Source organism: Paralichthys olivaceus, chromosome 16 (genome assembly GCF_024713975.1).
Source record: "Paralichthys olivaceus isolate ysfri-2021 chromosome 16, ASM2471397v2, whole genome shotgun sequence".
NCBI lineage: Eukaryota > Metazoa > Chordata > Actinopteri > Pleuronectiformes > Paralichthyidae > Paralichthys > Paralichthys olivaceus.
Window position 1 is genome coordinate 16,129,198 of NC_091108.1, and position 25,149 is coordinate 16,154,346.

Genomic DNA, 25,149 nt, shown 5'->3' on the forward strand with positions numbered 1-25,149 from the left:
TGTGTCTGTTCCTCACAAATCTGTCCTTGTACTCGCTTCTTCTACGTAGCCCTTTGTCTCTCTCCTTTTTATTCTACAAGAGCTTATTCATGTTATGAAGGTATGTCATTGTAACATAACTATTTTTATCCAAAAGGCTGTCCACTCAGCTCACATTGATAGATGAAATTGCTGCTCTGTCAGATGGAGGTTGTACACATGGAATATGTGACCAGGCTGAGGGAGAGTTTAGGTACAAAAGAAAATGAAGTGCACATGTAACCATGGTTACATGAGGATACAGCAGAATTCATCCCACATACCATCTACATACAAACTAGATATTAATCCAATGCAGGTTGGAGGTGGCTGTTGATGCAGCGAGAGACAAAATGGAGGAACTATTTAGATTTGCAAAACATCAAATTGCAGGTGTTAGTAAAACAGCTTGAGAAAGGTCCTGGAAAACAGCAAAATAACACAAGATACATGGGAACGGTAAAACATTGGTGTTTCAGGGCAGAGTACGGCTGAGTGGCTGAGCTGCTTGAGGCAGAGCAGTGGTGGTGAGTGTGGCTGACAAATGGAGAGCTGTCAGTGATCCTGAACTAGAAAGACAAAAGCTAAATCAGGCAGGCAGGAAGGTAATGAAAGACACATCCAGAAAACTAACAAGACTTGTTTCAAAGTTAAGTGTGACCACTACAAGGTTGAATGACGTTGTGGCAGAGATGTGGTGGTTGAGGTGATTGAATGATTCAGACTGGGCCTGTGTTCACCTCAAATAAAACATCGTAGAACGATTGTTTTAATCTAAAAAGTGGCGCTTTGAACTCAATTGTGATACGTGACTTTGGAGGAGAAGCCATTTTTGGTGTTGTGGAAGAAATCTTGGAGGTAGATGACATGTTACAATTGATGTTACAATGTCTGCCGGTGCCCGTAAAATAAGTTAAGATCAAACTAGAAGCTTATTCTGTCAAATAACAGCTTCAATCGATGCAAACACCAAGCAGCTGCTGCCGCATTTACAGAGAACTTAGTTTGCTCTGCATTATTAATATTGTTGGATTTATATACACAGCTCAGCTGATAAGGCTACACCTCTGACACACCCATCAAACAAGAGAAGATTTATCTTGAAGCCCGTTGCACAACCCTACAACCGCACAACAGTAGCCAAGCGGTGCAGAACATTTTGAACGTGCCCCACGCCCAGCCAAACTAACACACTGTCAGGATCAGCACATGCAGACGTAACAACCAAAACCAGTCTAACCAGAATTATCCATAATCCTAACAAGTATAAATGTTTTCTCCTTGCGGTGTTCAGTTTACATTGACAGCAACTTCCTGTTTGTATGGAAAGAAATTCATTTAAATCTTTTGTATTTAATTCTTGCATGTTATACATTTAAATATTGTTCAGCCTACTTACTGAAATAATAAACCACAGTATTTGATGGTAATTAGTATAAAGAACATTCTGTTTACAATTAGCATGTAGGATGAAACTGGTACACAGCACATCTCTGCAGCTCCAGGCTGCTCATAGAAATAAACCGTCTGTTCTTGTTTGTTGTGTTCTTCAAATGTCACTGGGTCTTCTTTAATATAATGTAAATTATGTTATGTTTGGGTAAGTGTTTAAGATGTTGCTTTTTACTTGATTCTATAATGCATTACCCGGCAATGCACATTTTTCAACCAGTAGAACAGCGTTATTAGACTTAGGCAGCAGACCAATCAAATCCCCTCACATTCAGAAATAACTACAATGGAGGTCAGTTTTATTTTACATTATCTTTTTTGTGGACAGTTGTTAAGATATCCCTTTGCTTTCAGATAAGTTATCTGTTTGCTCTCAGACTGGAATGTGGTTAAAAAAAATCTTAACACAGTCTTTCCTTGGACCTCAGAGGTGTTACTTTATCATTTAGCACATTTCCACTCTGCTGGGAGTTGGGACATTTTTTTGTTTATTTCTCCTTCTAAATGTGTCAGGTAAAGAATGTGCTGGTTGATAAACACTGTGCAGAGATGAGGCTTTGTGATAAAGCAGGTTTTTCCTATTAGCTGGTCATGGATGGAGGAGCCCTGCAGCTCTTGTCTCACTAAGCCAGAGTGTGAATCCCAGATAGTCCCACTATTCATTATCAAGATGTGTGGTGCGCACATCAAACCCACGGCTCACACTCTGCCGTGTCAAATAAGAAGCCCTTACAAGAGATTGATGTTTTGCTAAGCTGCTGGATCCTTGCTTTAAGGGACAGGCCTGGAGACGGTTAGAGGCACAACCCTGTATTTGTCCAGAGGTTATTATTGAAGCCACTTACTTCCTTTTCTATGTGCACACACTTCCATGTCTATGCGCAAATTATCTTGCCACAACAATTCAGTTCACTGCCACCTGCTATTGCTGTGATTCATCAATACACTTTAGAAATTGCTGCTTAGTGATTCCATTCATAACTAGAATGGCACCCAGTAGAGGTCATATCGGCCAAGGCCCAACTGTACCCTTTGCTTAAAATGTTTTGTGGACTTAAATAAACTAAACTGAACTGAAATGTCATCCATCCATCCATTATCTATACCGCTTATCGTTTGAGGGTCACAGGGGGAGCTGGAGCCAATCTCAGTTGACATTGGACTTATAGATATCAGTTCCCTAAATATGCCTCATTTTTTATTTATCAAGATCCATGAATGATTCCGTGGTAAATTGGTGAACATTTCCAAAAATCTCACAATTTTAAAGAAAGTCTTAACAGATTCCTGGATCCATCCCCTGATCCAGATCTGCACCAAAATTGAATGGGTTCCTCCCTGACCCATACCATATCCTTCCTAGATTTTTGTGTAATCTTCTAACAATCCAACCAATAAACAGACAGAGGTGAAAACATAACAGAGGTAAATATACTGGGTGTGCATCTGTTTCATTCTGCAGCAGTAGGTTGCTGGTCAGAGACCAGCTCTAGACTGATATCCCACAAACAGAGAAACATTTCATAGAGAAGATACTTTTGTGTGTATGCATGTGCATGCATGTGTGCACGTGTATCCTGACTCCATTACATTCCCTATCTCATCCTGTGATAACACTAAATCACACCCCCACCGACCCCTCAGTCATATATATTGCCTTTAAGTGTGCTTTAGAGAGGAGTTATATGAGCTTACTGTGGCCTGTTGATGAAAAGCTTGTCTCTGCTTGAGATATTAATGACTTTTGGTGTGGCTGCATTACTATATTGAAAATCATTTGTCACACACTCTCACTCACACTCTGTCTGAGGCAGCTCCTAACGCAGGCTGTGAATGGAAAGAATAACACTATTTCATTTTCTGATTTTCTCGCCAAAGAGTTGATAAATACTGATGGGCTGAAATCCAACAAAGGCTCTTGACTTGGTTTCGAACCTCTGGATGTTGTGTTCCTCATGCAGGGATTAAAGAGGATTTAGATCTTGTGTGTGTGTTTGTGCGTCTCTTGCAGCCCTGTTGACGTGTCGTCCGGATGAGTTCCAGTGCGGCGACGGCTCCTGCATCCACGGCACCAAGCAGTGTAACAAGGTCCATGACTGCCCTGACCAAAGTGATGAATCTGGCTGTGTCAACGGTGGGTACACCTGTCATCACTGTCTGGAAATAGGTTATTGAAAGTAACACTTTTTAATTCGCCTTTTTAACATAGCCTGTATATAAAAACGGACGTAGATGCCTGGTCAGGAAAGTGACGCCAACGTGGAGGTACCTGAGACCTAATTTCTCCTTTGACTGACCAGTAGAGGGCGACTACACTTGTTGCAAAAAGTCAGTTCCCTCGAAGTCTGTGAGAAAATGACTCTTACTTGTTTTTGGGGCGGCTGTGCTGAAGAGGTAGAGCGGTCGTCCTCTAACCAGAAGGCCGGCGGTTCGATCGCGGTTTTTCCCATCTGCAAGCATTTTTTCCTATCTGCAAGTGTCTTCATGGCAGGATACTAAACCCCAAATTGCCCCTGACGGCTGTGCCATTCTAACAGAAACACTGCTGCCCATAGATGCATTGTGTGAATATGTGTGTGAATGGGTGAATGTCAAAAAGCAGGACTGTAAAGTGCTTTGAGTGGTCATCAAGACTAAAAGGCGCTATATATTTATACAGACCATTTGTTTTATAACATCAGTGAACATTTTCCTGAGATGTTTATGGTCTCAGTTGCTAGTTTCAAGTCTTCAATACGAGATGTATTGCATCATCTACATTATGTGAATTATGGTTTAGTGTAAATAGGATGGTAAAGCACTATGCATTACGTATCGATACCGTGTGATGGACAGCTGGTACCATCCAATGGGTGAAGGTTGCAGGTGTAGGTGGGCGTACAGTTGCCCGTGCATCATCGACCACCCCTCCATATATGGTTATTTCTGGTTTCATAAAACCAAGATGGCGATCGAGAAGATGCCAAACTCCAGGCTTTAAAACGGCCGCTCACAAACTAATGGATGACATCACGGTGCGTTGAAAATCCCTTTTTGCCCATCCAGCAGATAATGGGCAACATTAGCATTGAGTCGGGGTCAAGTCTTCAGCTACAGGATGGATTTAATCCAGAATTCCCTCGTCTTGTACTTGTGTTTCTGATACTGAATAACTCCCAAGGGAAATATCTTTATCTTTATTTGCTAACTCTCCACATTAACTAGCTTTTGTTTGATGCCGGGCCAGTTATATAGAGTAGACCTTTAGAGCTTTGAGAGGCAGTGCGGTGTCAAGTGATGATTCAAAAGTAATCATCGGATGTAATATTGGCATAAAAACAGTTTCATTGCTTGTGCACAAATAAGGAGAAACTAAATTTACTTGCTTTAAAGTGATCTACAAGAGGCTTTCTGGACACATTTTAATCTGGTATCCTTTGCTGTAATGTGCATTGATGTTATGATGTGTGGAATCAGCGCAAGTCTTTTTCTAATCCAATTTTATTCCTTCTCCTTCCTCTGATTGTGTTGCATAATTTATCAGCGCTGTACAAAATTATTTTGCAGGAAATAAAGCTGTAGCACCATGAAACTGGACCAAATTCATCTTCTATTACACCAAGCTTTTAATGTGCCATGATATGAATATCTGAGAGCAAAATATTTCATGCTGTCACTTGTTTCATGCAAGACTTCAATAGTTTGATAAACTACTGCACATATTCAGTTTGACTATACGCACTTTTTGATTCATAATTTTGACTGAGGAGCACATGCAATGATTATGACGCTGATCTTGCTTTTTGCGTTTTTTGACACAGCCACCAGGTGTGAGGGACCGCTGAAGTTCCTGTGTAAGAACGGAGAGTGCATTGACAGCGCCAAGGTGTGTGATTCTGTCAAGGACTGCAAGGACCGATCAGACGAGCCCAAGAAAGAGTGCGGTAAGAGGACTTTTTCTGCACGCAGCTCCTCGATCGTAATCTCCTGTCGGCTCTCACCGAAAAGTCTTCTACCCTCGATATAAACACAGTTTATTGCTTTTCGTCTGGGCTGCTTACAGGACAAAGCTTATACCTCATTTCCCAGTTGGGTGAAATGCTCAGCTGTGAAATTACAGGAACTCGTGTGCGTTAGCGGAGCTTTTCTTTCAGTGGTGAGGGAGCATGTGCTGGATATATCTATTGTAAATGGATTCAAGCACGTAGCAGCATAATCGTGTTTGCGGTAACAAAATGTGACTAACTCCCTCCTATTACCTTGCATTTCAAAGACTTCAGAGGTGTGCTCAAATTAGGAGCAGCTCCTGTTGATCAGAACGAGAAGCTTCATGTATTAATTACCATCAAACGGTAGAAAAAAGCTCCTTCTGCTCTCAGACAGTTTCTTCTTCATCTCTCCCCGTCTCCATACACCTTCGAACTCTCACAATGATTCACTTTTGTCTTGGAGCTTTACTAACGTCAGGGAAACAAAACAAGTTAGAACATCAGACCCCCTTGCCTTGATGTCCCAGCCGGGGTCCACAGGCATGACCTCTTTATCCAGAGCCACCTATGGGCTCTCTGCTGCTTCCTCTGCTGCTTCCTCTGCTGCTTCCTCTGCTGCAACTCCGGTTAAAAAGTTCTTGCCAGAGCTTTACTGATTGAGCACTGAGCAAACCCCCGGCAGCCCACTTCAACTGGCTCACAGAGAGACCCCCTCACTTGGTCTTTGCGCTGCTCCACCAGCTCCTGGTATTTGGCCAACCTCTTTTCATGAGCCTCCACCATTTTCTTCCCATTGCACGGTCAGCTCCCAAATGATCACCTGCTTGGAGGAGTCTGGGAAGAAGACCAAGTCCAGGCGGAGTTTCATGTGTGATGGGATCAGAAAAATCTTAACAGACTACAGCAGGGATATTCAATTCAAATGCAAAGGGATCCAGATAGGGAAAGGTTTCTCCAGCAGCAGCTAATAACAGTGTTATGTCTGACTAGCGTTGATTCAGTGCAATTTTAGATCTATCAACATCGGTGTGTAGTCAACAACTGACTGTAATATACAATATATAACAGAAAGCTTAACACCATAATGAGTGTGTGGTCTGTTTATCAGTGACATCTGGAACACAGGAAACATCCCATCCAGTCTGTTTGTCTTTGTAGCTGAATCAAAAGTTCTCTCTCAATGCATCAGTGGCAGCCATCTTGGTTGATACGGAAAATGCTTCAGCAGTGCTTGCTTCGCCTATGTCCCTCACTACATCAAACCCGCCTCATCTCAGATAAAGGGTTGTGATTGGCCCACGTGTTTTGGGATGGAAATTCATTCTGAATGGAAGGGGGAGGGTCAGACCCATCTACAAAAGTAAATATATTGATTGGTCCGGTTCCAGGCCGATGACAGCTGGCTCCGCTACTCTTCCTCACTCTCTCCTTCAACTCAGGTCTTGTGCTCAGCTCATTAAAAGCGTGTCCACACACACCTAGCTCATCGCTCTGCTCACTCAACCGTTCACTCACAATATGTTCCCCGACTCCAACACACACACACAAAAAACACTGCGAGACAACAATACTGACACACACTCACGTAGATGTTCGGTGTGATTGTTTTAGTCGCATCAGCCTCGTCAGAGAAAATAAACACAACACATTACTCTGTGTTCAAGCCATTTTTTTCTTTTTCCCATCTCATTAGAAATAATGGCATATTACCACAGTACTGTCTCATTACTTGCCACTACATTTATTCCTTGAAACTGCTCCGTTGTTTTCTTCATTCACTCAGAAATGGCTCAAAATAGGTACATAATGGGTTATCACGGTGAGAGAGATGGAGGTGGAGCGGTAAAGGGGAGACGTCATGTTTCATTTCCCCACGGGAAAGGAGAAGTGACCTCTAAATCATGGCTGTCCTTGGAAGCAGTCTGGAAAAAGCTGCTCATGTGTTCACACAGGAGATTCTCCTGGGGCATCTTTGTTACCCGCCCAGCTCCCCTCAAAGAGACAGGGAGGAGTGAGTCCTCAAACACGGCCACATCTCAGTCTTTTCTTCGGTCTGCTTTTAATTTTGAACCGACAGAATGAAAGTAGTGGGAGCGAGGCAGGTTGCTGTCACGGATCCAGCGAAAGTAGAGATGAGGTATCAGTGCCAGTGGTATTGTGCAGAGTCGGCTGACGTCCAACACAAAAAAGAAGATGAGGATTTTTCTACAAACAAAGCTTCAGTCAACCTGGAGAGAGTTAACTTTATCTTTATCAATGTTATAATTTAGAATGTTGATACGTAGCTGAGCAGCAAATGTGTTATTTTGTCTTTGACTCAATGCTGCATGTGATGGTTTCTGTCAAATTTACATTTTCTCTAGTTCTTATCACACTGATATCACATTTTCCAGTTATTTCGTTTTTTTTACTTGATGCCATTACAACGGAGTGAAACGTTTTGATTGACAGCTGAGATTGGTCGAGCCTGTGTATGGGCGGGACTTAATTACTGTGGCTCCACTTCTGCAGTATGGCAGTGTTTGTGTCCAGGATATTGTGGCTTCATATCTGGAAAGTGGGAGGAAGAGGAGCCATGTCGTCCATCTTTATATACAGACTATGGTCCAAACACAATCAATCAAAGAGGTTTTGCATGAAAATATTTTTGTTTTCATTTATTCTACTGCTGAAAGACACATTTACTTTACTTACTGTATTTCAGTGAGTCTGTGCCCTTTCAAAATAAAAGTCTAAATCCACATAGGATATATGCCCTGTCAAAAATCACACAACACACACACACCCAACACATACACTACTAAACTAGCTCAGACAACCATCCACAAAAGAAAATATTAAACATGCTGGAGGTGTGAAAATGTGATGTGAAAGCTTTACTATTTGTATATTCAACAGTTGAATAACACTGTGCTTTGCTTTAGGCCGACTCTCACTCACACATGTTCAGCATAGCCTTGCTTCCAATGACTGATGAAAACGCTGAATGCCTATTGGCTAATGTGTTGCACTAGATTGCGTAGGATACCTTCGACAGAAATAAGCGCTCTGTCATACTGAGGAGCTCTCACAGTTTAATCCATTTTTCCCTTTATCGCCCTTTTCCAGTTGTCAGTAGCTCATTGTGCAGCTTAATTGTTTGTGAAGAAAAAAAAACAAAGCCTGCAGCTGTTGAATGAAATGTTGGCGAGATTTGTTTTTTTCTGGTGATCTTAGTTTTCACCCGTTTGGTGTACCTTTTCTTTTCCAACCAAAGTGTGTTAAAGAGTTTAATAAATCCTGTCATTGTCACAGTGACATGATACATAACTATATGTAGCAGCTTCAGATGACATCATTGAATAAACTTGAGGAGGAGATGGAAGAACTGGTCCTAACGTTTCTTCTTGCTGTCATGTAAACCCATTGTGTGCAGCACAATCACATATGACTGCCTCTCCTTCCTCCATTGTGTGCCAACCTTGTACAGTCTGCTTTGACCTACTTTCAAATGAGAGTGGTTGTGTTTTTATCTTTCTTTTTTTCTTAGCTGTCATTTTCAGTGTCAGCTTACATCACTCTGCCTCAAATCAGCGTGCCAGTTTAATTTAGACGTCCTCACTTGCTCTCATGATCGTTCCTTATGGGACATTTCAGAATCCCTACACACAGATGGACCTGATTCTCAGTGTAAGAGATCACTCACTCAGTGTATGTGTGTGTGCAATGTTGTGCCTCTTTAATTCCCTCTCCACTTTTGAAAACATTAGATAAGGATTCAAAAAGGATGGAGATGAGCCTGGCGCAGGAGTTGAAATAAAAATTATGAGATAATGGAGATAATGTCCATTTCCCCAACGCTTTTACCAACGATCACAAGCCTGTATCCCACCGCTCATCCCCTCACCTTGAAATATTTTATAGAAAATGAAGCTGCATGGGGCCTTTTCTAAATCGGATATAAACCTTTTTAAATAACCTTCCGAATGACCTTAACATCCCTACATCCTCTGATTGTTGCATTTGACCACAGGCTCCTTCTCTTTGTCTCCCAGGCCTGAATGAGTGTATGATCAACAACGGCGGCTGCTCGCATGTCTGCATGGACCGACCAATCGGCTTTGAGTGCCAGTGCCCCACGGGTTATCAGCTGCTGGACAAAAAGACCTGTGGAGGTAAAGAAACGTTCAGATTGATGGATGGGTGGATGGATGAATAGAAGGATAGATAGAACGATGTGTGTCTGTCTGTGTGCATTTGTGTCTGTCTTTGTGTGTGTGTTGCTTTTGGCAGCTCTTAGCTCTCTAGTTGTTTGTGTGGTGTGCCCAGCCTGTCACTCCCACAGGGAACCTGGCACACTCTTACTACTCTCTCACTCTCTCACTCACTCTCTCTCTCACACACACACACACACACACACACTAGGTTATATCCTTCACACCTTCCTCATGCTTTTAACACAACCATTTCTACACCCAAGGAAAAAGCCTGAGAAGTTGTGGAAGGAACCAGATCAGAGAAGTCGACAGGGTCACACCCTGTCTCTCTCTCTCTCTCTCTGACTTCTGTCTTATTAAAGACAACATGTCTGTGCTTCTCCATCACTCAGAGCCAGACATTGCTGCTTTACCAAAAAGTAAAGCAGCAATATAGATTGTGATCAGCTCATGGGGGTGAATTAGTCTCTGTCTCTCTCTGTCTCATTGTTTCTGTCTCTTTGAGTCTTTCACTCTCTCTCTTCTCTCTGCAGACATCGATGAGTGTGAGTTCCCTGATGCCTGTAGCCAGATCTGCATTAACTACAAGGGGGATTTCAAGTGTGAATGCTACGAAGGTTATGAGATGGATCCCGTCACTAAGACCTGCAAGGCAGAGGGTGAGTTTCATTGACTGATCATCAACAATTGAAAGAGTATGTTTTGGCTGAAGTCTCTTTCCCTTGAGATTCAAAAAATGCCTTTAGATCACACACACACACACACACACACACACACACACACACACACACATCATACCAAATAGCTTAGCCTGGTTATCTACGATGTCTAGCTAATAGCGACAACTCCAGTAGCAGCAAACACCAATCTTATATGGAGTAGAGGCTTCCTACCACTGGAGTTTCCTTAAAGATGGTTGTTAATGCGTTCCATCTAAGAACAGTCATATAATTTAGTTCACAACTCAAAACACATTTAGGTTTTCCAGTATCACTTTAATCAAGTGCAGGGTGAAAAAGATTCTGCAAGAATAAAGTTCTTGTTTAGTTCTGAGCTTTAGTTGCTTTTTTAAAAAGAAATTGGGGATTTGATAAGCGTCTGTTGCCGTTTTCTGAAGTTTATAAATTAATGTTACCCACAAAAATGCTCGGCTTGTTTGGAGAAAAACTTTCATCTGTGCTGAAAGTTTAAAAGCTTTGTTGTGTAGTTGATAACAAGACATTCTCTCAGATATTACTCGGCCTCATTAGTGCAACCCTTCCTCTTTCAGCTTTTGTGCCTCGGTGTCAAACCCTCCTCGTCTCATAATCACCGACATCTTTCTGCTGTTAGCTTCTTATCACTGCTCGGCACTCGCTTGTTCACTCGACATAATTGCAGACGAGAAAAAAAACAAGCATCACCAAGGCAACCACTCACTTTCTCCCAGGCCAAATCTGATCTCCAGTGTCCCGTCCCATTGGACAGTTTCATGAGTGACAAGACCAATGTGTTTAGCCGTGCTGAACACTTATAATTAGGTGCGGCATCTCTTCAGGGGTACCTGGCTGAGTCACGGTGGAAGCTAATTACATCAGTTTAATGTGGTCTCCTGTTGGGCTTGTTGTCTAGAGGCCAGCGTCAAACTAGTGGAGAACGAAGTGAACTGCTATGAGCCAAATTGATTTTCCTTGAACTCCAGCGATGGCAAAAAAATAAGCTATTAAGAGGAATTTAGAGCGAGGCCAGTTGATATATTTATACTTCATTTCCCCACAAAATGTTCATTATTTAATTGGCAGGAAACAGTAAGTGCGAATGAAATGTGGTGATTTGGTCCCTGTGGCTGTCAAACGCTCAGATTTTATTTCCCTCAATTAAACTGAGCTGATATCAAAGCTCAGCACTTGTGTGTGTGTGTTTGCATTTGTACAAACTGTACTTGTGTGTGGATTTTATCTACCCTCCCCTGCCTCTGTCTGCACTTGTGTATTTATCTGTGCATGACTGCCCAGTGTGTTTTCTATCAGTTTATCATGAACGGGAGACAACTGTATGTGTCAGAAGCAGCCAAAAGCAGAATCGCTCCCTAAAATACAGCAATTCCACTGCCCGGTTTTCATCAATGAAAACCTCGGCTGCTGCCCTGAAAGCCCCATAAATCCAACAATTTTCGGCATTACAGTGGTTGAAAGTGTTGTTATTGTAATGGCCAGTTTTTTGGTAGAACATTTAGTGAGCGATGAGCTGCACCGTCAAGAGGGAGAGGAAGGGGAGGGAACGTGCGATAACACAATGAGGCTACGACACAGACTGTCAAAAGGGGACATGCTGGCAAGCGAGCCATTAATGAGAGATTTTCATAGCTGCCTCTCGAGAATACTGGCTGCATCTGGCGTCCTATTACCACACAGTGTCAGAAAGATATGGGCTCAATATAGATGTTACAGGACAAAGGTGGGTGCTCTCGCTGGACTGATTAAACTTTCCCTGCAGACTTTCACTGTCTGTTACCCTCTTGGCTTTTCCCTGCCAGCATTGTAACAGAATAGGCATAGAGAAATAATGCTGATATAAATGTGCATGATTCTAATTGAAATGCATCCTGGATGACCTCATCACAAGTGGACAGCTCTAAAAATAGGTGTGGATGCACAGAAACAATGAAAGAAGGACACAGTGGGATGGAGGCGCTGAGGTGCAGGGACTTGTGTCCATGCAGGGAAAAGTAAAGTCAAGCATGATTATATAATTTAATATAGAGATCATTCAGCTGATAGATTCATTATTAAGTCTGCTCATGTCTCTATGACGACGCCACTCTGTTTTGTCAAATCACTACTTTTTTGACAAATTTTCATTTGTGTTTTTCCGTGTAGTTTAAGAGCTCTGTGTGTAAATGTATGTTTCTTGGTAATGTTCACAGTTTCCCTTCTGTGGAAAGGACCATGGATACCTATTGTCTTTGCATGTAGTGTACCAGATAATGTAGTGTATTGAGGCTTATTCCTCAGGCTACTTCACCTATCTTCAAATTCTCTATGGACATAGATCTTAAATTTTATTTATTAAGGTCTAAAGTAAATGAAATTGTTGAAACCTGCAGAAACCTGTTGCCAGTGTGAACGTTGCCAGTGTGCTATTTAAAGCAGTACATTCAAATACTAAGGTATTACTTTATGTACAAAAACATAATAAGCAGCATATAAATTAATGATGTATACAGACACACTGATCAATACTTCAACCACTACTTCAACAAATACTTGAATGATTTTTTAAATAAAAGATTGCTTTCCCGTTGCTCTTGTTAGGAGGATATTCAGCTGTCATCACATGAACTTCTGTTGTGATTCATCTGTGTTAAAAGATCACATTCAGTTTATCGACTGCAGTGCTACAAATGTGCAGGAGCACATTAAGCTGCAATGCTTTTTGACAGTGGTGAAGCCTCTGTGTTATTACTGCAGAGGAAGGTCTACATCATTCCCTGACACGCAGTGTTTCCCATCAGGGTTAACAGTCTTCAGTCCAGCACACAAACGTATTGAGGCTGTGCTGGATAATAAAATCCCTCAGACTTATTGTCTTTTCCTGTTTGTTATGTCTGTCCTTTACCTCCGGATGGGGCTGTATGTTCTTGGTTTAATTATTGACACAAGAACAGGTAGAGCCATTACTTCTTACTCAATCTAAATCCACACCATGGTATAGGTCAGAATGTGTTTGGAATTTGATTTCACAAGATAAAGAATAGAATTGTTTTAATACACTGCACTGGCTGTTGAATTTAAATGATATATCACGAGTTCCTGGACGAGAGTCATTTCTAGTAGAGGTACCTGCTTGCAGCTCATTACCAAACTGTCAGAAGTGATTTGACTGGTCATCGGAGAAGCAACATCCCAACCCTCAATGTATTCACCCTCCTTCAGCTCCTTTTTATAAATCAACTTGCTGGGTGCACCTATTCACACTTTGACCCTAAATTTGTGTTTCCTTTTTGCCCATTGTAGCCAAAATAGAGTCCTAAATATTGTTTGACTTGCGTGCAGGGAAAAGCCCATACCTCCTGTTCACCAATCGGCATGAGATCCGACGCATTGACCTGGTGAAGAGGGACTACAGCCAGGTGGTGTCCACGCAGAAGAATGCAGTGGCTCTGGACCTGGACGTGGCCAATAACCGGGTTTTCTGGTGCGATCGCTTTTACCGAAGAATCTACAGGTAAATGAAAGACAAGAATCAAGTCACTTTTGTGTTTTCATGTCAGAAACACAACTTGTTCTTGTTTTGATTTTTAGATCTTATGGTTTAGATTAGCTTTGAATTAAACATTAAAGGTACTGGAATCAAACTAAGTAATAATTCTATTCACTGTTTCTCATCAAAATCATTGTGAGACCTGTTAAATGTGTTATTTCTTTAATTTTTGGAAGAATTTGTAACCTACAATTTGTTTATGTCCATGTTCACTTATTAGCAGCCCTTATCTCTGTTATTAACACGTTACTGTGTGTAATGTTTTCAGACTGGACTAATTTCACTTCACTTCTATGACCATTACATTTTGCAATCAACATTTTCTTAACGCTGATAAGTAAAACCAAAAAACATTTTTTTCCCCACTTTAATTAACAGAGTCAATGGCACAGACTTGCTTATTAATTCAGATTCCATCCACTCCTCCTATTGTTATCCCAACAACGTTTTTTCCCGCAGAGTTCATTCTAATTAGAGCACTGTGTTCTCTTCATGAAATGGATATTAAGGGAAAGACCTCTGGGGGAAGGAAAATTCACATTCCTGCTCGGGAGCACAGCTGCTTGGCCCTCACCTAACAACTCTGCCAGGGCCACTTCATTAATGTGTGGGCCAACCCCTGAGTGAGGCCTTGTCTATTCTGATAAAGGCTCCACCTAAGAAGGACGCTAACCCTCGATTGAACCTGTTCAGTGCACGTAGCCCAAGGCTACAGCTCACACACACTAGTCCCTCTCTGCACGCTGTAGTCACTTTACAGCACAGTATCCACCTGATTGTCCTGTGTATGCTCATACATCCACTTTGTAGCCACTCATGATTTATCAAATAATATATGATACATTTCTTTTGAAACTTGCACCAAACAGATTTTTGCATGTTTTCGTCTAACATAAAAGCTTTTTAATTGAATTGCCAGCTAAACCTCTGTGTAAATGGGTTCATCTGGTTTCTGTTGATGAACTAGTCAACAACTTCACCCAACATAAAACAAGCAGAACAGCACAAGACATAGCAAACAAGCAAAAGATATGACTCAAGTTACTTATCCAATGACGACAACGTCAGTTTGGCATCTGTCTTCCATTTTTTTACCCCTTTTAGCTTTCGCCAATGAGTGAAATATTCTCTCTATTCCCCTTTTCAGTTTCTTACTCAGACCCTTCCTTTTTTCCTCTTCTTCGTTTCCTCTGACAATGTCCTCTTAGGCTCTGCCTAATAATGTCCACACTGAGAATTGTGAGCCAGTTGTCTCTTCTAGCTGCTAACTCTGCTAGCTCAGACTCTGGTTGTTGGTGTGTACAGCAGCGTTGCATAGCACAATTCCAGGCCTTCACTGTTGATCTGGAGATAACAGACATGCCATATTCCCTATTACAAGTTTGTGTGCCATCAAAAAGATTTTGAATGTTGTTTTAAGGTATAAAAACTACCTATAGTTGTTTCATGGATGTTTTTGTAAAATGTTTTAGCTTGTAATTAAATCACTTAAGCTAAATTATAACAATGATTTACGTTTTTTTAAAGGCTGCCATGTAATAAGGAAGACTGTGAATACAGACTCAATATCACAAAACAGTGCCCACAAGGCTCTCAGCATCCCTCAACATTGATTTTGCAATAATGGCGGACTTACTGTAAATTGTGCCTTACATATTCTAAGCACGTCACAATACTCCTTGTTCCCTCGCTGCCTCCACTGTCCACGTCTTCTATTTCTTCCCTGTCCTCATATTTTGCCCTCTCCTCCACCTGCAGTGCCTTCATCCACGAGGCCAACGACCCCTCCCAGCAGGTACCGCTGGTGGATTCATCCCTGCAGACCCCTGTGGGCCTGGCTCTGGACTGGCTCCAACACAACCTGTACTGGGCCGACTCTGGAGACAAATCCATCTCTGTGGCCTCGGTGGACGGCACCAAGAGACGCGTCCTCATCAACACCGACCTCAGTGAGCCCCGAGCCATAGCCCTGGATCCCCACCACGGGTAAGAAGGATATATTGGGGGGTCACAACAACAGATGCCTTGAAACCGGACTTATGAATCAATCACTCACCCCATTTTATAACAGCCAGTATTAATGATGTGCATTCTCTCCATTTGCACAAAAGATTTAATTTCCAAATATATGCTAATTATTTAACTGTATGCTAGAAAAAGCACACTACCGTTTATAATGGTGTCTCACTATTTGGGTGGTCCTCCTCTATATCTCTTTATGCCGGCTGTACTGATCTTTTTTATTTATGTTTAATATCTAATTAGATCAAGATTTGTGAAGTGATTTCATCTTGAAAAAGAAAATTGAATAACTAGAATCCTCCTCTTGGACCATGTGTAATGACAAACAGAAGAGGACTTTTGTTGCTACACATTGGAATCCAGAGTTACAAGCTTGTGGCCCATTTAGAATCCTGACTCAGTCTTTTTTTTTTTCTGGATGATCGCTCCTAATCTGTAGAGCTTTGTGAATTTGTGCCAACTTGTCTTTCTGCAGCTTTTGTGTTCTGGTGATCCGAAACCAAGATGAAAACAAATGCACTTAAAAAACAGAGCAGAGGCATACACACAGTGAGACGTTCTGCATGTTACAGACCCAATCACAGTTGCCCACCAGAAATCCAGCACAGGCTGAATCCTTATTCTGAGGCCAAATCTCATCTGAGAAAAATTCACTAGATCAGTATTAATTATTTATATGGACATGACTGTGTTAAACAATCAATGTTGTCTCTGACTTACTGCCTAATAACATTCAACTATGGCTGGATTATCTGAGTATTTACCATCACTGGTGAACGAACACAGCCACAGAGTTGAATTCAGCTCCAGACTACCATGACACAAGGGCCTTTTTGTCTTGTACGCATGTGGAAAGCAAAAAAGTGCACCACAACATATGAGTTGCCTGCTAATAAGATGAAAATATAATATATATTTATTTAAGGAAGGAAGTCATAAACCACAGACAGTATGGACGATGCATTTCCTTCTATTCAGAAATGAAGCCAAAATATCACAGATATGACCTGACCATTTGGAGCCGGAGTCTGCACAGTAGCAATACACTCACTTGACGTATTCCTTTTTTTTGGTCCATGTCCATGTCAAATCCACATGAAGGTGGCTGGGTTTATGACCTATATTGTAGCCAGCCACCAGGGGGCAATTAAGATGATTTGGCTTCATTTTGAGGAGCCATCATGTCATCCAGCTTTATAACCAGTATATGTAATAAACATAGAAATGGTTAAATATTACTCTCAGTGGTCATATGGAAAAATAAAAAATCAATCTGAGAGATAAAAGAACTTCTTAAAGTTCTTCTTAATCCTTATAACAATGCATGGGGAAACTGTTAGTTCTATTATGTGAGGAGAAATAAATAAGTCTAAGCAGGAAGTGTCAGGAGATAACCTGAGGTGTGTTGTGGTTTGGTGGTGCTGAACGGACAGCTCCCATAAAGGGATCTTTCAGTTCGTTGCAGGAATTGAATCTTTCTGACGTCTGCAATCTCAAGTGATTTATAATATATCAGTGGCTATTAAAGGACGCTCTCTGTGTCCTGTGCAAAACAATGGTTCCACAAATTTTACAAGTAGTAATCCCAGACAGCGCTACCACTGCGTTAGTGTTCAGTCTGCAGTAATAAAAAAAGCTGCCTTCTCTAAAAATGCTCATTTCCTGTTCTATATTTTGTCGTCTTGTATAGAAATGTCCAACAATAGGCTGTAGCTTCCTCTTTCATCCTGGTAGAGCAAACACTGTGGTGTAGACAGTCCCAATAATAAATATAGAGATGGAAGCAGATCTTTACCTAAAAAAAGACAGTGACATAAAGTGAGGAAAGCAACCCTGTAGGCATCTGCTAGAACTGAAACAAAGAGCTCTACCTGCTGTACAGACACTCAAAAGTTCATCAAATGTTAAAGTTTATAAAATTCAGTATAAATAGTTTAATACTCACACTACAGCATTATTTTTTCCACATTTCATACTGAGCACAGCAGTACTGCATGAGCACTGAATGATAACACAATTAATGTGCTTTCTTTTCTTCAATCCAGCTTTATGTACTGGTCAGACTGGGGCACTCGAGCCAAGATAGAGAAGGCCGGGATGAATGGTGTGGACCGACAGGTGCTGGTGGCTGATAACATAGAATGGCCCAATGGCATCACACTGGGTGAGGAGAAAAAAATATTTTTATTTTACATTAGGTTTTACAGTCTGCTATGTGTTCCGCTTTTCAAGTAATTGTTGTGTGTTGCTAAATGTGCCTGTAGCAGAGTCCTGCAGAGAGCTAATGGACTCAGTCAACTCATTACAGGTAAAGGTCAAAAGTGAATGAAATTGTTTTTGCAAGTGTACTTGCAAGAAGTAGATTTACGGAGGTATCATATTTGCTCAGGAATATTTGAAGTGTTTCAGAAGGTATGGATCGACACAGTAAAACTTGCCGTGATGTAATTGTGGGAAACTGACATTTTAAAATGTAATCAATATTACCTAAAGGGATTTGTTGGTCGGAGTGCACGAGTGTTTACTGTGAAGGGAATCAATTTCTGCTCAGCTTGAAAAAGTAATTTATAATGAAGGAATCACTTTTTGTTTTTTACATCACGTTCATGTGTGTTGCTACCAGGGGAGGAAGACAAAGAAAAAAACAAGCAGGAGGAGACACTGTGATGCTTTCTGCAATGTTCTGCTTATATCCTAAACCTTAGCTCTTGACATTCATGTGGATGTTACTTTAGCCCCTTTTCCATCCGTCAAGAAACCCACTAACATCTGACTCTCACTCCCGGGTCAAATGACTCTGCAGCAGACATGGGCTTTGATTGGCTCTGGGTTCTGATCGGCAGTGATGGAAACGTGACACCTTGGTAAATGTATTAATTTGGCAAGACAGCAAGGCGAAAAAGCTCCTCAGCTTTTGGTGTGTTTGTGACGTCAAACTCCTCTACTGGCAATGGGAAAGGAGTATATCGACCATATATCCACCAATTCATGGCAATGTTACTATCTCTGAAATCAGTGCTCTGTTTTCTAGCAGGAGAATGTGTCCTGCCACACTGCAAAAGGTGTTGACATGACCTCGCAATTTCCTATATTTCATTCTGTTCAAGAATCTGGGCTGGAAAAACACGACCTCCAACTCACAACATTGTAGGGTCTTGGTGCCGTATACCACTCTCGACACGTTCGAGCTGTTTTGGCGTCGTCACCCACAGAATATTAGACATGTGGTTTTAGTGTTGTGGGTGATCTAAATGTGTGTGTGTGTGTGTGTGTGTGTGTATGTATATGTATGTGTGTGTCTCTCAGACATGGCCAACAGGCGTTTGTACTGGGTGGACTCAAAGCTGCACCTCATAGCCAGTGTGGACCTGAATGGAGCTCACCGCAGAACACACATGTCGTCTGCAGAGAGACTGGGACATCCCTACGCTCTGGCTGTTTTTGAGGTATGTGTGTGTGTGAGAGAGAGAGAGAGATGTTCCATTGATGAATCACGGCCTCTAATGCTGTAACACTAAACAATATACTACAGGGATTTGGGGCCGCTGTCCATGATATCATTCAGCCTCCCACTACTCATCATATCTTCATCTCTCTCATTAGCCTCTCAGAGCCCGCAGTCTGATGGGGAGAATTGAATGTAATGACTGTTGAGTTCGTGTGTGTGTGTGTGTGTGTGTGTGTGTGTGTCCCTTTAGGCTGAGCCAACTAGCACAGACTGAGCATACAAAACATAGGACAGCTACTGTATATGGAAAAGAGAGCAGCCTAAAGCAACACACACAAACACACACACTGTGGTCATCAGCCAACTTGTTTGTGTGATATGTCAGGGCTGTCCGTGAGCAGACATCTGGTTTGGTGCCAAACAGTCCAGTAAATCTGCTGCCTCGTGGTTTCTGTGCTGTTTGTGTGAAAACAGAGTTGTGTTGCTGACAAACTCCTCTGGGTTGACCCCGATGGTGCGACCACAGCAATCTTCCAGCCAGTTTCACATGGGTGGTACTAACATCCCCCTGGTGGTCTGTTCTCCCCTGGCATTCCTCTCTAGAGGGAGCTGGTCTCAATGGGAACCCAGATACAGGATTCATTCAGCAGCAGTGCAAATTTACAATAATGAATTTTTTAAAAGGATCCACTTTGGAATAAGCTTTGTGAGCCCAAGGGTCAAGAAACTTGTCCAGGGTGGTTAAAAAAACCCACTTGATTCATACTGTTTGTCCCTCTGGTGACAGTAGGAACAGAGCAAAGAAGATGTTACAGGTCTTATCAGAATATCAGATATTTGTTATCGAATCAATCAACAAATTAATTCAACTTTATTTATATAGCACCTTTCATGCAGGTTAGTGCAACTCGAAGGGCTTCACTTATGATTGACAGTGATAATAAGACAGACATAAGATATGTTTGGTCTCTTGGACATGATATCTCAAATCTTCTTTTAGGAAATGTATAAATATTTTGAGCAGTCGTCACTTGGACTCAACGATTAACTATTAGATTTAGGTGGACAGAGATCAAAGGTCGCAGTGACCTCATAAGAGTGTGGGGAAATTTTTTTAGCAAAATGAAAATATCTTTCCAAAGCATAACCTTGAGATTCTTACTGTGCACTGTTCATCCAGCCTGCAGACAGCACTGTAGTCTCTGCTCTCTGCCCTGATGTGACCACAAGGTGACCTTCTCCTTCAGTCTTATTGAATGGAGCTCATTGTGGTGTTCATCAAATCACCATCTCTCTACACATATACACTGTCTCGCCGCTCACTGGAGATTAGCCCGTCGTTTCTAAGGCAATCGTGAAAATATCTGCTGCTGTCAAAAATTGTCTTTTCAAACTGTTGAGGGAAACAAAGCAAACAAAATAGTAAAGAAACAACGAGGGTGGTTAAAGTCTGCCTTTAAGCGTCTGTACTTTGATCAAAATAGGAAATGTTTTAATCATTTAGCACCAAACACTGTAAAAAACACAGAGGAAACGCCAGATACTCAAAAACAAAGTGATAGATTAAATCTTATAGGACAGTCCCATTTATCACCTGCCGGTCGCTCACTGCTGCTGAATACAAACCTCTTGTTGCCTCTACACCTTCATTTACATTTCCTTCATGCATTCATCCCATCACATTTGCAGTAAAAGCCAAATTAATTTCTCTCTCTTTCTCTCTCTCTCCAACTAAAGAAAATGAATTAGATTCTGTGTGGCAACAAATATGCATCAGTGCATGATTCACTCGCCCTAATTCTCCTCTCTATTATTTTTCCTCCAATAAATTAGACTTGTGAACACTGAGCCAGGCTCTGTGAAACCTCCCTCTGCTCGCCTCCTCTCTCTCTCTGTTTAGGTCATTTGGCCCTGAGCTTCTTATCAGTCATATGCGCTTGTTTTAGTCATTCATTTTCTCTCCATTACAGTCCATCTGTCATATTGAAGATTTCTTAACATGCATGACTTCTAGAAACTGAACGTCAGTCATCTTTCTTTAAACTGCATCTTGTAAAAGCCGTAAAATGGCCATGCCCTTAAATTATGGACTGTAAATATAGAGCAGTATTTCTATTTGCCGCAATGTCCTGCTCGTTAAGTCCAATCCAACCCTGATGAACTTGTGGTGTGCTTTAAACATATTAAAGTATAGTTTCCCCTGTTTCTCAGGACCGGATCTACTGGACAGACAGAGACAGAGCGGCAGTCTTCATGGCCAACAGGCTGACTGGGCAAGATGTCCACACGCTGGCTGAAAACCTCAACGACCCCCACGACATTGTGGTCTTCCACCAACTGCGGCAGCCACAAGGTGTGTGTATGTGCTGTGTGTGTGTGCGAGGGGCCGCTGCTGGTGTGCCTTCACACCTCGTCGCTCTGTGATCTCTGTGACCACGTTTCCTCTGTGGGTCCATGTCGACCCAGGCGACATGAATAAATAATACTGAGGCTTGTAACTGTGGCTCACTGATCAAAGCTGTGGGAGCAGCAGTACATTCACATGTCTGTCAAATCCCTGCCTCAGACCAGCTTCTCTCTAACAGGACAGTCTGGATTTTAGTTAAACTGAACGCAGCAGTTAACATTTCCAGTTCGATCTTGAGGGGACAGCAGTGGCTCTAGAAATATATGCAGTTTTCAGCCATAAAACGTCAGAGAAAGTCCGCACAATTGGGTTTGGATTTTTACCAGAGGTTGCCTTTTGCCTATGAAGAATGCAGCAGAAGGTTCTCCGTTAAATGGGTTCACAGTAACAAAGACATCTCTTCAGCCAAGGGGTGGTGCAGTAGGCAGAGGCAGGATGTATAAAGTATTAATTCTACTGCTGAGATCATGTTTTTGTTTAGAGCACTCGGCATCCGCACCAAAAACGCTCTTGACATTTTTGTCAATATCTTCTACATGTATGGCACCACTTTTTCCATCCTGAGTCCCTCGTGTTTTCGAAACATCATCAACAAGCCCACTTGAGGCAAATCCCCTGCTGTTGTTCTCACATAACTCACTAGGACATTATCCAGAGTTTGTACTAGGGGCCTGGCAGGAGAAACTCAGAAGAAAGTCCAGAGCCTCTCACTTGGACTCACTCTACAGCCTTTACCTTAGGAGAATGTCAGGAGATAATCTGGAGTTCAGTGCAGGTCTGAAAGCATCTATAGAAGGTCATCTACTAATCAGAAGGTTAGCGGTTCTATCCCTGACACCTCAAGTCTGCATTCTTTTCCATTCATGTGCAAGATACTGAACCCAAAGTTGCTTCTGACGGCTCGTCGGTCTATGGAGTGTGTAATAGAAAAGGTGCATCATTTCAGAGAGTTGTATGAATATGTGCGAATGCGGCATATACTGTAAAGTGCTTTGTGTGGTCGATAAGACTGGAAAAGCTCTATATTAATACAATCCATTCACCATTTACCATTCATACACTGTTTGTTTCCTAGTTTGTATTTACTCACGAGTTGAGCACTGAGGACGACCACAGTGGAGTTGTCTCAGTCAAAGCTGCTCAAAAACTGGTTATTATTTACAGCAACAGTGCAGTTGCCAGATTTTATTCTTCGTATTCCCTGAGATTTTGTTTACGCAAAGTGATGGGCTTTGTTGAAAGGGAATTCAACAGTGTTCACAGCGGGGAACAATATGAGGAGAGCAACTTCCTCTGTCTCTCTCTGACTCTCTGCTCTCTCTAAGCTGAATAAGTGATAATCTTATTTGCGTAACCATAACTGTGTAATTCTTCATGTCGCTCATCTGTCTCTGTCACTCTCTCCAGGTCCTGACAGCTGTAATCTGGGCAGTGTCGCCAATGGGGGCTGTGAGTACTTGTGTCTTAAGGCTCCGCAGATAACGGAGCACTCGCCCAAATACACCTGCGCCTGCCCCGATGGACAGGACCTGGGGCCAGATATGAGGGGCTGCGTGCCAGGTGAGTGTGTTAATTCTTTGGTAATTGATAATGTGGTCATCTTTGGTGTTTACTCTCTGGTAATTGAGGGTATTTAGTAATCAATAGCACTTAAAGGGATTTGTTGGGCAGAGCGCCGCTGTTCTCACTGTGCAGATAATGTGATTTTGCTTCACTTTACAGAGCTTTTGCTTTTTGTGTGTCATCAGAGGGGACAGTAGTGGGATTCTGGCCAGTAGCTGCAACTGGATTAAAGAGGGTGTTGTTGCTTATGCAATATCTTATGGTGCTGACAAAGGTTTACTAAGCACATAGTCTAGTGTAACACTAAGAATAAGAATAATACACTTTTTAATGAATACCTCACAGTTAAAGTAACAACATACCGAAACAGAAAATCTGCTAAAATATTAAGTTAACAATGAGGAAAAGGTTATTAATAAAACATAATAATGAATGATATTCATATTCGGAATGTTTTATTACCAACATAATCTTTAATCACCAGGAGAACTGAAACATTTTCAAAAGTAATTTACTATTTTAAATGTTATTTGAGTAAAATTGCCTAAAACTCAAAAGGATGGATAACTGCCTTTACATAATTTGTCACAGAGGTAACACAGTAGAGCATGTGTAATTAATCAATTCATATTTCATTTTTATAGCTAATAGTTGATAATAATCACTAGATATGCTGTACTTGAAGAAAAAAGGATGGTTGCTAAGCAACACATACAGGTGGAGGTACAGTGGACCACTATGCAAACTAACATTATATATCTGGAATAAAATACTATAGTATTAGAAAATAATATAATATTATGAAATTGTGTTACATTGAATTATCACATAGTGACTGGTGTTGATGTTGTCATACCAGGGAGATGATTCTTAACGTGGATCTTTTGACTAAAAGAAGCATTATAGATGTTTAAGCACAAAGTCATATCAGTGGCGATTGTTGTTTTCTACAAAGCCGTTGTGCCATAATGTTTTTTTTTCATAAAGCAATTCTATTGGCCCATGATTGTGATTTTACAAATATTTAGCCACGATTACACAAATGTTATGTTCTTTTCATCCATTTCCTGAAAAGGACATGGAAGATTTCATTTTATACAGAAATACCACTGAATAAATCCATATAGAGTATGTGTAACACGTGGAATAATTCATTTTCTTGCACTATGCTCCTTCTTTCCTTGTCACAGCACCAAAAAACAACATGACACTGACGTCCACACCTCCCTCCGGTCTTAGACCTGGCACCGGTGCAACTGTTGCTGAAGACTCTCCTCCAGCATCAGGGGGAGTATCGCAGGCCGACGCCACCCCTCACTTGACCACTGCTCCGTCTGGCGCCCCTGACCCCCTCACACTCCTGTCCACGCTCAAGCCTGTGCCATCACAGGAGTCCAAGGCGCTGGGCTCCCACTCCACGGCCACCGCCATGGTCATCTCCACCACGCCTGCAGGGGACAGCAGCGTGTCACAGCACTGTAAGTGGACTGTGAATTTAAAAAAAAGATTTAGGACTTTAAAAGTCCACGCGATATGTGATTTAACATTACTAATGAGGCCCCTCAGGGTCCTCTGTTCGATTTGGAAAGGGCAGAGTGACCCATTCAGGATTTAACAAGAGATGGACCCCAGTCTTCTGCAAGCACAACTTTCACCTGAGAGCCCACGTCTCCTGCCAAGTATCACATCCTCTAGTCCTACTCACAGTTGTAATGTAGCCAACAGCCTCATCCTCACTGTAATGATGACATTAAAGTGAGATATCTGCAAGGCTCTAAGACCATGCTCGGCTGACTTTAATAGGAGTGATGGATGGTACCTTCCGCCAAGGAA

General features: G+C 41.8%; 1 protein-coding gene across 3 annotated transcripts in view; it reads left to right on the plus strand.

Annotated features, from left to right (window-relative positions):
* The window catches only part of LOC109643645 (low-density lipoprotein receptor-related protein 8-like), an 82,897-nt gene that overhangs the window by 53,072 nt on the left and 4,676 nt on the right, over positions 1–25,149 (plus strand). For all 3 annotated transcript variants that reach the window (XM_069510903.1, XM_069510904.1, XM_069510902.1), the window contains exons 6-16: positions 3,482–3,604; positions 5,271–5,393; positions 9,473–9,592; positions 10,168–10,293; positions 13,669–13,840; positions 15,635–15,862; positions 17,944–18,062; positions 19,205–19,344; positions 21,558–21,699; positions 23,161–23,313; positions 24,507–24,794. In XM_069510903.1, coding sequence (XP_069367004.1) covers positions 3,482–3,604; positions 5,271–5,393; positions 9,473–9,592; positions 10,168–10,293; positions 13,669–13,840; positions 15,635–15,862; positions 17,944–18,062; positions 19,205–19,344; positions 21,558–21,699; positions 23,161–23,313; positions 24,507–24,794 — 1,734 coding nt within the window. The remainder of the gene's footprint in view (positions 1–3,481; positions 3,605–5,270; positions 5,394–9,472; positions 9,593–10,167; positions 10,294–13,668; positions 13,841–15,634; positions 15,863–17,943; positions 18,063–19,204; positions 19,345–21,557; positions 21,700–23,160; positions 23,314–24,506; positions 24,795–25,149) is intronic.